Genomic DNA, 15,004 nt, shown 5'->3' on the forward strand with positions numbered 1-15,004 from the left:
TGGGTGGTAAATTTCTCGATTTCGTAGTATTGCGTGTTCTCCGTCGAGGATTCCACTTTCTTCCCCTTGTCTTTATCATGTTATGCCGCTTTCTGACCTTGGGGACTTGTCGTTGTTGTGGTCTGCCCTTCCGAGCCCTTCAACTTCTTGGAGGAGTGCATATCCTCGCCCTAAGATGCAAACCGCTGACACTCGCTTAAGATCATCCAACTTTTTGAATTGGACTCCATTGTTGGCGTCGTAGATTTCTTGCGCCTGCTGAGTGATTTGCTCATCACTCATTTCGCTACCACAACTGGCTTTACGTTTGTCGTATATCGTTTCCCACACCATGAAGTCCTTTTGGACTCGTTAAAAGTGAAACTTGATAAGTTTGTTCTCACGACAGGAGCTCCATCAGGTTTAATGTCGTTGAATCTCTGAGTGATATCTCCCCAATATTGGGTAGCCTCCGCCCACGACATGCAGATGAGCTCCGTCTCAGCATACATGGACATGTACCCTGTGTGGGGTTTGGAAGACTTTGGCTTCACGCCTCTGGCGGCTTCGGCTTCAACGACGGGCGGTGGGTTTGCCAGGTTGGCAGAGAGCCTGGGGAGAAAATATTCGAGCTTTGAGAAGACGGTGCGACCCCCATCATCGGGTTGGAACTAGGAATACCCGAACCTTGAGCGTAGTTCTTCATGTAATCGTTGAATTCACGATCCATTGTTGAACTAAATATGAGAGAATAGATGGAGAAGAGAGGGAAGAAGAGAGAATTGTGTTGGATGTGAAAAATGAAGTCTAAGAAGTGATATTTATAGAGAATAAAAGGAAAAAAAGAAAATGTGGGAGAGAGCTGTTATTGCCCCAAACAGTTAAATAAAAATAAATTAATTTCGCAGCAAACAGTCTTTTTTGTCAAACTTTTTTCATACGCGCGTGCTATGCGCGCGATCACTTTTTCTCACCTCTACACCCGGCACGCCAGGCACGCCCAACACGAGCCGGGGGGCACGCTAGCGCAGCGTGCCGACTCGGTCCGGCGCGGTGGGTGCTCTTAGGCTTTAGGCCCTTTTTCCATTATGGCATCAACTAATTACTCCCTCCGTCTCAACTTTTAGTATCCATTTGAGAGTGACACGAGTTTTAATAAAGTGGTTGGGTGTGTTGTGAGAGTGGAATAAAAGTCTCACCTTTTATGTGAGTGTAAAAATAATTAAAGTGAAGCGAAGGTCCCACCTACTTTTACTTAAAATATAAATGAATACTAAAATATGAAACGGCCTAAAAAGGAAAGTAAAATACTAAAAGTTGGGACGGAGAGAGTATTTTCATTTATCTTTCCCTCGCAAATACACCCGCAGAGAAGGAAAGGCCAAACACCTTGTCTTGCCTGCCCCCGAATGATTGGTGCGGAGGTTAGGCATCCTTAGATGAAAGAGTGGTCTTTCAGAATGAGTGGTTAACTAAAACATATACCGATTACCAAAATTTATATTCCCTCTGTCCACAAAATGAGTACCCATATTTCTTTTTTTTGGTCCGTCCACCAAATGAGTACCCATTTTCTTTTTTGGTAAGTGTACCCCACACATCACACTCATAAGTAATAATAATAGTGGGCCGCTTATTCCACTTAATTACACACACTTAATCAATTTCTTAAAACCTGTGTCACCCCCTAAATGGATACTCATTTCTTGGACGGAGGGAATATCTTTTTTAAGTATACTTTTTTTTGTATTATTCAGTCTCTTACTTGTTTTTGGTGAAAAAAAATGATTTTTTAAGGATAATTAATTGTATTATTTTAATAAAAATAATTGATATTTTGAGTGAAAATAATATCAATTACACAAATGACACTATTCAGTTATACAAATGACACTGCCTATAATTGATACTATTCGGTTATACAAATAACACTATAATATTTTAAAATGTTATAGTGTCATTTTCAATCTTATAGTGTCATTTACAATCTTATAGTGTCAATTATAATGTTATAGTGTCAATTACAGGAAGTGTCATTTATATTTCTGAATAGTGTTAATTATACACAGTATCATTTACAATGCTATAATGTCATTTATACACAATGTCATTTGTATAACAGAATAGTATCAATTACAGACAGTGTCATTTGTATAACTGAATACTGTAGTTTACACGATTTTGGTCAGGATGCGAGCTTGGATCAGGATGCGGGTCAGGGTCTGCGGGTCAACCCGATTGTACGATACACTCGGTTGTACCCAAGACTACCTCTTTTTAAAATTAATATTAATACAATTTTGTATGCCTAATTAATTATGTGCTTCTTGTTAATTAACTTTATAGTAAAATCCTTTTCCACAATAGAGATCAAACAACAAAAATTCTTAAATCTTGTTTTTCGTTGCACTAGTGTATAAGATGCGTCTAGTATATTTATGCAACAATTGTATGATGAAAACTGAAATTAGAGATTGCCATGAGTTACCATTTTGTCGTGTCCACTATTTTAAAACCAACTTCATTGACAAGAAAGAAACTCTCCAAGCTTAACATTTGTCGTCTACTTCAACCATTGTCTATCTACAGAAAAATCTTATTTATAGAAAAGTTATACTCCAAATAATTGCCTATAAAGTTTCTTCTCATCATTTACATGCATTTGCTCCAAATTCAGAAAATACAACGGTGAAAGTAAAAGTTTAGCGAAGATGCAGGCCATCAAGGAGAAGATAAATGACTTGAAGGAAATCCGAAAAGCCAAGGCTGAAGCAAAAGAGGGGGAAAAAGTAAGAAATTTTCTATATCTTGGAATCCTCATTCTTTTTATAACTCGTCATATATCACATAAATTTAAAGACTTCATAAATATACACGCCATAGATAGTTTTGTAACATGATAATTAGTACTATCGTGTTTGTGTCCTTATCAAGTTTTGTAACATAATAATTCGTATCGTGTTTGGGTCAGATCCGTATCGTTTTCGTATATACATATTTTGTATCGTATAACATGATAATTATTATTATTATTATTATTATTATTATTTCCTAACTAGGGAATGAAGTTGTTGTCTCCTGTTGTGTCAACACTAAAAAAATTGTGTAAGCTTCGTGTTCGTGTTTGTACAAATCGTATCGTGTTGGTGGCACGCAAATCCTTGTTCATATTCATTGGTATGATATCGACACGATAGCGATCAGACACGACACGCAGCATGTGGGCAAGTAGCTATAGATATATATATCTGAGTAATGATTGAGTTGTGTAGGCAGAGAGAGAGCTAGCAAGAGCTCGACTGGAGGTGGCTCATGAGGTGAGGATGGCGAGGGAGGCTGAGGCGGCGATGGATTATCACGTCCAGAAAGCGGCGGAGAAGGCGGCGGAGCACGAGAAGAAGTTCCCTCAGGATGGGTTAAGGGCCGAGGATGGCGTCTCTCCTGAATCTCATGGCCGGGCCATGGCCAATTCTTCTGAACCACCTGCGCCTTATTCATCTGATCTTTACAGCGGCGGCGCCGCCCCCGATTCCGGCCACAACAAGGCCAATTTCATCGACGCAGCCTCCTCTCCCTCGGAAGCCGCCGCCCCACCATCGCAGAACAATTTTCTGTAGACTCATCATCCATTTCCATCCGCATATATATAATTTCTCATCATGAATAAATTAACTTGTGCAGATGCATTGCTTTTTGCAATCAGCTGCTGCCATATTTTTACTTTTTTTTTTGGTTTGATTTTAAAGTAGCTGCTGCTGGGCCGTTGGGTTTGCTATGAAAACCAGCTTCTGTATTTGAGAATTGTATTTTGTTGTGGTGCGTGTCCTCGTAAAATAGTTAATTAGTCATGCAAATTAACGAAGTAAAATCAAAGATGTAATTAAATCCTTTGTTCAGGAAAAACATTTTATTTTGTCATTTGTTTTAGAGGTAACCGCGCCTAAATACATGAATTTTTATACATCTCTCATTTTATATACACATGAATTATTAATTTTGTCTTCATATGCACGCAATTTTAATTTTTTCTAGTTTATTCCAATAAATGTTGAGGTAAAAGGCTGTAGTTATGGGTTTATCATCATATTGATTTAAGGGTTTTAGATTTAGGTGTGCACGATTAGGACTTCGAGTGATAGATTCGTGATTTAGTTGCGGCAGCAGGAATTGTCAACGTGGAATTGTCAACGTGGCAGTCAGAATCACCAAATTACACATACATACACTCCTCTCTCTCTCTCTTACACACACACATACGCACGCGCGCACACGTCAAACCCTTCCCCTTCCACCACCCGCTGGCTTCACCGTTCGCCTCTCCATCAATCCAATATCTTCTTTTTCAGCTTACATCAACGCCGTGTTCTCTATCCTTCGACCGACGGGCAGCAGGAGCCCTCAAGCTGCCGCCACCGCCGATCCTTCTCTCCATGGCTCGACAACACCTGCCACCACACGAAACCAAGCCCCTAAATTCATTCTACAGCCTAGGCGATACACAATAAGATCACACCAGGCTTCTGCGGACGTTCTGGGGGGAAATTTTAGACGATGAATTTTGGGGATGATTGAGGATTGGGAGGCAAGGATAAGAGAACAAGTCTGAGGTTTGTCGTCAGTGCAGTAATCAAGCGGGGCGTTTGCGGAGGTTTTGGGGTAGGGCAATTTCCTTCACTCATCCATTAATGGCTTCTGGAGGTATGGCTTCTCAATCTATCTCTGCAATTTCCTTTCACTTCTCCATTAATAGCTTCCAAACATATTAATCTCTCTCTGCATTTCCTTCACTCCTCCATTAATGGTTTCTCGATCTCTTTCAGCAATTTCCTTCAATCCTTCATCAATTTTCGGAATCTGTTATCCCAAATTTACTTCCCGCCACTCGAGCTCCGCAATTTTATGTTTGCTATCATGAGGGTTTTAGGCAGCAAACCCTCCTCTATTGCCCTCGCACCGACAGACTTTCCTCTACCGTCCTAAAATTAAAAAAAAATATAGAAAAAAAATCAATTTCGCCACATATGCGACACATCAATTTCAATTTCTCAACGTAAGTGACACATCAGTCTTGCCACGTAAGTGAGACAATTACGAATAAATTATAAATTGATGTATTTCTTGATCAAATTAAAAGCCGATGATATAATTAAACCAAAAAACAAAAGAGTGGATTTATAAAATGATCACTTTCATATTGTAAAATTAAAAACTGTCCACTAAGATAAAAATATTAAAAAATGACCAGTGTTACCAAAATACCCTTCACATTAAAAATTAAAAAAATGTCCACTTCATTTTACCCTTTAAACATCATCCCTTTAAAAAATCCCGCAATTCACAACCAAAAATTTTTGGTTGTGAATTCACACTGGTTGTGAATTCACAATTCACAGACAGTCGAATTCACAACCAGAATTTTTTGTTTGTGAATTCACAACCAGTCGAATTCACAATCAGATTTTTTGGGTTGTGAATTCACAACCTAAATTTAAATCACAATAAGAAATTTTTGGTTGTGAATTCAAAACCAGTCAAATTCACAACGAAAATTTAATTCACAACCGTAAACCCTATCTAAACCCTAAACCCTAAACTCACTCTAAACCATAAACCCTAAACCCTGAACCTTAAACAGTCGAATTCACAACAAAAATTTTCTGATTGTGAATTCACAAGCCTAAGCCCACTCTAAACCCTAAATCCACTCTAAATCCTAAACCCTAAAATCTAAACCCTAAACCGTAAACCCACTCTAAACCTTAAACCCTAAAATCCTAAATCCACTCTAAACCCTAAACCCTAAACTCTAAACCTTAAACTCGAAACCCTAAAACCTAAACCCTAAACCCTAAACCCTAAAACCTAAACCCTAAACGCTAAACCCCACATTGTCGAATTCACAACAAGAATTTTTTGGTTGTAAATTTATAACCAAAATTTAATTCACAGCCAGAATTTTTTTGTTGTGAATTCACAACCAGTCGAATTCACAACCAGAAATTTTTGGTTGTGAATTCACAACCAGTCGAATTCACAACCACAATTTATTTTGGTTGTGAATTCAAGTAGTTGTGAATTTGAGTTTTTAAAGTTTGAATTCACAACTAAAACTAGAATTTATTTTGGTTGTGAATTCTAGTTTTAGTTGTGAAATCATAGATCTGGTTCTGATCAGGAATATTAAGTTGTGAATTCATCGAGCTGGTTGTGAATTTAAGAACATTAAATTGTGAATTCATAGATCTGGTTGTGAATTCGAGAATATTACGTTGTAAATTCATAGATGTGGTCATGAATTTAAAAATATTAAATTGTGAATTTATAAATCTGGTTGTGAATTCAAGAAAATTAAATTATAAATTCATAGATCTAATTGTGAATTTAAAAATATTAATAGATGTATTGCAACCTCTCTATTATTCAAAGACTATTTCCACAAATTTACAACTCCAGATTATAAAAAATCAAACCCTAATTTCTTCGTCTGAAATCTGATCGACGCATTGCACAATAGCAGGGTTACAAGAAGTTGGTGCTGCTTCTGAAGTACAGGAAAAATAACAACTGAAAACAATTGCTCAAATCACTAAACAAACTACCTCAACTTGTCATATCAAAAACAAAATCACAATCAATTCTGATGACAAAACTCACATTTCTTCAACAAACATCAATAGATAGAGAAACAGAGATAACTAGACACACACAACTACTAACCGGAGGAGAAAAAGAAAGGGGTAGAGAGAGAGAGAGAAGAGAGAGAGAAAGAGAAGGAGGCGTCGCTTGAATTTGGATGAAGCCGCCTGAATCTGGATGGACGGCGTCATTTTCGGCGCTGCTATGGGCGAAGACGACGAGGCTGGGGGAGGCGGCGCTTCGCCGGAGGAGAGAACACGCTAGAAATCCGACGAAACCCTAATCGAAAGGCCTCGCAAATCGCCTCTTCTCCGCCGCACCCTCCATCTCCGTCACCACCGCACCACCGCCTGCAAATAACCCCAAAACCACAAAAACAGACGATTTTCCATAAATCCTTGCAAATCCCTAATTTATTCGAGGAGATCTGCCTGCCGGCGAAATTGAGCTCATAATCTCAAGAATCTGGACCTTCAATCGACTGCAGGGTCGAGGGGCTCCTCCTGCTCCTCGATGCGGCTGATTCAACCTGAGATTCAGGGCTTCGATTTTAGAGAGAGAACGCAGCGAAAGTCGAGGTCATAGAAGCGTATTCGGAGGGCAGCCAAGTTGGAAGCGAGCTCAGCCTTGGGGCCGTCGAAGTTGGAAGAGAGCACGGTGGAGAGCCGCTCGTGGGCGGCGGAGGACGAGAGAGAGAGAGAGTGTGACGTGAAGAGAGAGATGAGAGAGTGATAGAAGTGACTGGCTAATTTTTAATATTTTAAAGGGAGGGGTATTTATGACTTTTAGCATAAAAACTGGCCAGTTTTTAATGTTTTTATTTCATAGGCCAAATTTTAATTTTACTATATGAAAGTGGCCATATCTATATATTAACTCAAAACAAAAAACACTATTTTCCGTCTATCACCCTATGAATAGACTATCTTTTACTCATTCCGTCCACGAAATGAGTACCCATTTAAGGGTGACACGGATTTTAAGAAATTGATTAAGTGTGTGTGAGTGGAACAAGGGACCCATTTTTATTGTGAGTGAGTTATGCTGGTACACTTACCAAAAAAGAAAATGGGTACTCGTTTGATGAACGGACCAAAAATGAAATATGAGTACTCGTTTCGTGGATGAAGGGTGTATTATAATATAGTACTTTATTCGTCTCAATTTTTAGTATCTATATTTTTATTATAGTTTGTACCACATTTTGGTATCAATTTCTATTCCTAGTAAAAGTAGATGGGACCTTACTCCACATTAATTAAACACTCACATAAAAAGGTTATTCCACTCACAACACATTTAACCACTTTATTAAAATTTGTGCCACTTTCAAATGGATATTAAAAATTGGAACGAAGGGAATATATCATTATCCACTATTATTCATTGACTTAAGTCTTCTTGGTAAAAATAACAAACCTTTTACCCAAGTATAAAAGGTAACTAAAGAAAAAATATATGCCAAAGACTACTTCTGGCACTACAAGAAATCTGGGTGGAAGCCGACAAATTTGACGATGGAATCCTCTACATCGGTGATTTCCAATTGATCACTGTCGGACCTTCGACGCCCCTTTTTAGTAAAAGTAAAAAACTTTTTGTTGGGAACTTAATGAAATATCCTAATCCTATTTTGATGATACCAAAATCAATAGGTTTCAATTGTAATAGACTAGAACTGTTCGAACTCAAGTGTTAGAGTTCTTTCTCTAGTTTAGATTGTTGTTCTGAAGATTGAAGAACGAAGGACTGAAGACTGAAGATGCTGACTGAAGTATCAGTCGAAGGATCAGTTTCGACAAATTACTTAATGTGTGCCACGTGGATTCAGCGGACTGATACTAAAGTCAAGTATCAGTTAAACATTCTTCCTCGAACTGAACCTCCAACGTTCAAAAGAAGCCACGCACTCCAGAAGTACAGCCGCATTAAATGCAGAGATCTCAGGATCGTCCTTTCTCTGCAGAGGCCATTCCTTTTGGAGATTACCTTTTCAGAGATGTCGCATCTCCTGCTCTTCAAAGTAGCCGTTCTCACCAAACAAGGAACCTCGAAGATTGAAGCCTCAGTCCAAGTTCAAATTACTCTCTAACGGAAGAAATCTTGAAGACCATCTCCGCCAACGGATCTATTCAAGATGTCTCCAATAAATAGCGCTCGAGGATCACTTCAATCTTCACCGATTCAACAACCTAAGCTGAAACGCTGCCAAATTTGTTACTCAGCTAAACCAAGCCTGTCCAAAGTTTGAATCGAAGAAAAGAATTACCAAGCCAAAAATCAGTCACTGCTGATTACATACATTCTCTTAGACCTTAGGCAAATATTGTATATCCAAAGCCTAGGTAAAACTGACTGCAAAGAACTTGTTCTTTGTGGTTTAGTTGGCAAGTTTTCAAACCTCTCTTCAACCAACCGAATTGAGTGTTTGTGTCGAAAAGGAGTTCAGACCGGTTTTCTATCTCCGTGAGGTCTTAGTGCCCAATGTGCGCTAGGAGTAAGAAATCCAACAAGGTGTGTTGGTACTGAAGATATGATCTTCAGTCGTCTCGATTGTGTGCACCCGCAAGCACACGTTCAGGTTTGTTGTGCACCCGTAAGCACGAGCATCGGTTTGCTGTGCACCCGTAAGCACGAGCATCGGTTTGTTATGCACCCGTAAGCACGAGCATCGGTATGCAGTGAACCCGTAAGCACTTGCCCATTGAAGTTGTTGGTCTGATCAACCGACCGTGAATGTAGGAAGTGTTTTTCCGAACCACGTAAAAATCTCTGAGTTATTTACAGCTTTCAGTTCTTACATTCTTACTTGCACTCTTATCTTCTTAAACTGAAAACTGATTAATTGAAAAGAGAAACATAACGACTGACAACGTGTTTAATTACACAGGCTATTTCGAAACAAAGTTTTTCGCTGCGTGTGTTATCAGTCTAACTGATCTATCTTCTGATAGTCAGTAAGATTCATAACATATCTCTGTTTATCAAACTCGACTGAAGCCTTACGTGTATCAGTTAAAGTCTTTGACTTAACTGATAATTCTTTACTAAAGAGTATTCAATATCAGTCGTCAACCCTGTTTTGGTCAAAGCTCTTTTCAGTAAACAGGTTGAGTCAGTTTGTGTTTGAAGTTTCGTTTTGATTCATCGACAAAAATAGCCTATAGGTGTATTCCCCCCCCATACACCTATTCGAGACCCTCCGGACCTAACAATTGGTATCAGAGCAGGTTGTTCGCAAGAACAATTTTGCTTTGATCAAAGTTCTATTGAACTAGATCCTTCAAAGGGTTATTTTTACTTCTTAAAATATTTTCAAGATTTTTCTTGGGTCTGCATGCTTTGTGTTCTTTTCTCCGTTCCTATGTTTTTCTTTTTCTTTCCCTGATGAACAGGACCAATGAAGGCTCCTCCAGTGACTATGTCAAATCATTCTTTCGAGGAGTCAACGGACTTGAGATTGGGCCATTGGATTCAGACCTTAACGACATATTCATCTTCCCTGAAGAAAACATGAGTCCAACCCACTCACCTCTATGAGAAATTAGCGAATATGATCAAGTTCGACAAAAGTATCTGGACCAAAGAATGAGATTTGAAAATCTCCTTAGGGAACATAGGCAAATCATCAGAGAAATTCTTTATGTGCAAGACGTTCGATGTACTATCTCTCAGATGAAGTCAAAGTTGATAGAAGAAGTATTCAAGAGCACAGACTGATCAATAGACTAAAACTTCTACAGTCTCAGAAGCAAGAACATCTACCTCTTCTTGAAGAAACAGAAATGAACTTCAAGAAGACATCAGAAGTGTCTGATTGAGTGATCCATGAAGCAACTCTACAGATCAGAAGAAAGATGAAACAAGAGAAGCAGGTGTAGTAACAGTCAAAACCAAAATGCTCAAAGAAGAATTAGCCATCTTTTAAGGGGGAACTTCCACTGCTTTAAACGTCCAATTTAAAATTGGCTGACGTGTAAGTTTATCTCAATTTGCTTATAAGTGTAATGACTATTTTTCTTTACCTTCTCTCCTTAGAAAACTATTACTAGGCTGGTTTGTAATGATGATTCAATTTCTTTGAATTATGATTTTTAGAATTTACGTCTAAATATGGTTGTCACACGTTCACACGATCCCGCCCTTTTTACTAACAAGCGGACTGATCCACACGTGTCACGTCTCTATTTGCACGGATTTCAAAAGATCATTTAAACCGCCTTGTGCACGATCTTCCATATTCTCTTCAAAATCGTTTCATCTTCTGCAAAGGATTTACTCAATCTTTGAGACTCTTTCATCGCAAATCAAATTGTGTCTTCTTTCTACTTGACTCACCGTGAAATCCACAGTTCATCTTCTGTGAGAAATTTTCAAGATTTTTGCATAAACCCTTCATATCACAAACTACTCATGGCAAAATCTTCAAAATTCGTCTCTCAACAAGTTGTCTGCTACGAATCCATCGTCACTCCTGAGGCTCTTCAGAAGCTCCCTGAACAAAACAAGATCAATGAAATCCAGAAGAAACATGGATGGATCAGTTTCTTGCAATCAACACCATGCCTCTTGCTTGATGATCAAACCATCAAGAAATTCTACGACACTATAAAGCTTGATGAGGCCACTGGAGACTATCTTGCAAGGATCAAAATCTTCAGCTCAGAAGATTTCAAGAAATCAACTGAAGTCGAGATCAATGTCTCGAAGGCCGTGAAACAAATTTTTCAACTTCCTTCTGAAGGACCGATTCCCACATTCACAGATGAAGAAGCTGTCACTCTTTTGAGAGTAGCCCTGAAAGAAGATGGTTCTTCCACGACAAACATTAAAGACGTCTTGAGCATGTCCAGGCTGCACTCTCATCTCAAACCTATCGCCAAGATGATTAAAAGATGCTGGTTTTGTATTCTTGGATCACCAGATCACCTGTCCAGACCTCACAAACTGGTGGTGATCACACTTCTGCAAGAAGGCCCATTTAACTGGGAAAAGGCCTATCTTCAAATTCTAGCAGAAGAAAATGGGGAAACTCACTCCTCCAAACATCTGCGTCAAGGAACAAGAGTTTCATCCATCATCCTTCACAGCACCAGGTCCATTCAATGTTTCTGGAAGAATGCCACCAAGGTTCCTTCAACAATTCATCTTTTTGAAGGACAAAAGAGCTCAGCCAGAGTACTTCCTAGTGTGATCAGTGAAACCCCTGTTTCAACTACAGAGGTTCACTACAAAACTCAAGGATCAGTCAAAAGAAACCTCGACAGTCTTGCAACTCCAGTCAAGATTGATCTTGATTCTTCTCTGTCACAATCCAAGGAATGCATTGAGGAAGTTGCAAAGAAGACATCAGAGGATTTACCAATTCCTGCTGGTGAATCTTCTCAACAACCACCATCATCCTCTGCTGATCCTTCTCCTTGTCAAGAAAAACAACAACCAAACAAATCTCCAGCAGCTGATAAAGAAGAAAGTCCAACAGAAGAGCTACGTCCTCCTCTCACCGAATTCTTCCAATTCTATCTCGAAAGCTTCAACAAAAAGGTCAAGTATGCCGAGCCTACTGATATCAATGCTGCTTCATCATCCACCGTGACACCACTTGCACTTCTCAAGAATTATCTGATGCTCTTTGCTCAACACTGTGTCTCTGTCACCTTTCCTTCAATGATGGCAACTAAAAATGCTGAAGAGTTTCAAGACCTCGTCAGCTACTTCTTCTTCATCTTTGTCAAAACTATGCCGAGATCTAAATTTCATGGAATTGACGAAGTTCTGACAAACACTGAAATGGAAGCTCTCGAGGACAATGTCTTTGAAAAATTTAATGTCACCAATCTCTGGGATGCAATCCATGACTGGTCTCCAAACTTCAGACGGTATCTGATTTCCAAAGGTCTACTCAAGGAAGATCTCAACAGTGATGATGAAATTCCCTATGAGAAGCCAACCTCCCAAGCTCATCCTACAGCTGAAAACACAAGGAATGAAGATTTAGCTGATGAAATCCCAAAGTCAGCAAAACCGCTTTCTGATGAGGAAATTCAACTGTTAAAGGAAAGGATGCTATCACAAGAAAATGAGACTTACGATCTCAGGGTCAAATTTACCTTCCTTTAATCAGCGGTTATGAATCTTCAATAACATTTTGGAATTCAGATCGAAGCTGACACAATGCCTGAGTCTCATGACCATAAGAATCAAGAAGGAGACAAGAAAGAAAAATGGAAGAAAGCTGCAGAGACTTCTGAAAATCCAGAAAAGAAAACGAGCAAGAGAATTCACATCGACTGAAGTCAAAGGAAGGTGTAAGATGTCAATTGTCTTTATAATTCATAATTTTGTAATTGATGTTCTTAGAACTGAATTGAAGCTCACTGACTGATTGATCTAGTCTTGCAACTCTGACTGTTGATGCTTTGAACTGATAGACCATCGGTTATAAATGTTTCTCTTGTTGACAGCCTTTTCAGTCAACCTTTCTTTTATTAAACTGGTTGTCAAACTGAGGGGGAACTTAGTTCTTTTAAACCAGTTAAAGTCGTCCTTCTTAACTGATCTTTCTAATCAGTCAATGAGATTATGAAAGGAAAATTTCTATACTTACTATTCCATTGAGCCACTCACTTTATCCTGACTGTTTGTTGGGAACTTGACTGAAACTTACCTACAAAACAATTTTTTTTAAGTGTTCTTAACTGTAACTGATAGAAACTGAGATGATTTTTTTTTAAATCGGTGACTATGTTTTCTTTCTGAACAAGATTTATTCAAATTACCTTTTGAATATATCTTATTTTGACCTTCGCATGATTTGATCTCCTTCTCCGCCCATTTTTCATTTTTAAAGATTACGCCAAATACTCTTCATCATTTAAAATCTCTTATTTTAAGAAATTTATCTGACGGGCATTTATTACGGATTTCAAAAATCATTAAATTTGACTTGGCGCGCGGATTTCAAACCGCCGATGTCTTTTCAATTGCCCTATGTAACTGTTCATCTTCCACGATCACACTTAGTCACCATGTCTCTCTCTCATCTTATCAACATTTTTGCTCTCTCTCTCTTGCATGCAATCTAACCGCAAATCCACAGAACCCTACTGTGAGATTGTCCTATGCAAAATTTGTCTTCTACAGATACATAAAAATGGCTAAATCTGATGGAAAGAAGTTCGGCACCAAGAAAATCGACTGCACCACCAAAGATATCAGATATGAACAGTCAGTTGACACTCCATCATTTCAGACCAAGCCGGAACACGCAGAAGCGGAATAGATTCTGACTCAACATCGATGGATGACCTTTGTAACCAGAGAAGCGGATTATCTTCTCACTACTGCAGTCAAACAATATTATCAGAATTTGCGATTCAACGAATCAGGCGAGCTCCTTATCACAATCACAGTCTGCACCTCATCAGATCTCTCGGATGAACATGAGGGAACTCTTAATGTTTCAAACATTGTCAGAGAGCTGTTCAATCTCTCGACCAGTGGTCCATCACTCTCATCCCCCTCAGATGAAGAAGCCAACGCCACTCTCAAAATGGCAATAAGGAAGCCAAACGAGTTTACTGAAGGGACCCTTGTCTTATCTCTTCTACAGCCTAGATACTCACTACTAGGCAAGATCATTCAAAAATGTTGGATTGGCGCGACAGGAACCCCAGATAAAGCGTCTCAACCCCAGAAAAACATTCTGGCCGCTCTTTTGACGGAATGACCTCTCAACTGGGAATAGGCTTAACTCGATCTTCTTTTCAGCGAACCTCGCAATTCCAAGCCTGTCAACTTACTCCGACAGGGAAACAGAGTCTCTCAAATCATCATCCAAGGGATGAAGCATTTTCCTCTCATTTACTGGTCGGAAATGGTGAAATTCACTGATGGATTTCGACTCTTTAAAGTGGCTAAAGGTGGACCTAAGCCTTCCAAGAAATCGAAGGTAATTGTTGTTTCTTCTCCAAAAGCTAATGAGTCGGAACCCCTTGAATCTCCCACTGCTGAACGCCCCATTCCCTCTCCATCCATTCCTGCCACAAATGTACCTCGTCGTCCCCGTTCCTCTCTCTAAAAAACAACATTCAAATCCAAATCCAAAGTTGTATCTAAATCCTCTCCCAAAACTCCAATCTCTCACAAATTCAAAGGAAACGCTGTGCTACAGTCTCCCTCAGAACTTAATCATTCTGGTTCATTAGAGAAAATTCAAGCTGTTGCAGCCATGCAATCTGAAGCCAAACGAGATGCCACAAATCATTTGCTACATCTCCTTGGTGATTTCGATACCTCTCTAGAAGTCTATCAGAACCTTCATAGACTTCTTACCTACACATTTCTCAAAACGGCTTCCTGCCCTCAAGTTAACGATCTTCAACCTTTT

The 15,004-nt window shown here is 39.1% G+C and overlaps 1 protein-coding gene across 1 annotated transcript; it reads left to right on the forward strand.

Annotated features, from left to right (window-relative positions):
- The first annotated feature begins 2,555 nt into the window (after window positions 1-2,555).
- Window positions 2,556-3,900, forward strand: LOC131015875 (late embryogenesis abundant protein 6-like). Its single transcript, XM_057944319.1, has 2 exons — window positions 2,556-2,768; window positions 3,252-3,900. The coding sequence occupies exons 1-2, from the start codon at window positions 2,691-2,693 to the stop codon at window positions 3,594-3,596; spliced, it is 423 nt and encodes a 140-aa protein (XP_057800302.1). The 5' UTR covers window positions 2,556-2,690; the 3' UTR covers window positions 3,597-3,900.
- The last annotated feature ends 11,104 nt before the right edge of the window (window positions 3,901-15,004 follow it).

This window comes from Salvia miltiorrhiza, chromosome 3 (genome assembly GCF_028751815.1).
Source record: "Salvia miltiorrhiza cultivar Shanhuang (shh) chromosome 3, IMPLAD_Smil_shh, whole genome shotgun sequence".
Taxonomy (NCBI): domain Eukaryota; kingdom Viridiplantae; phylum Streptophyta; class Magnoliopsida; order Lamiales; family Lamiaceae; genus Salvia; species Salvia miltiorrhiza.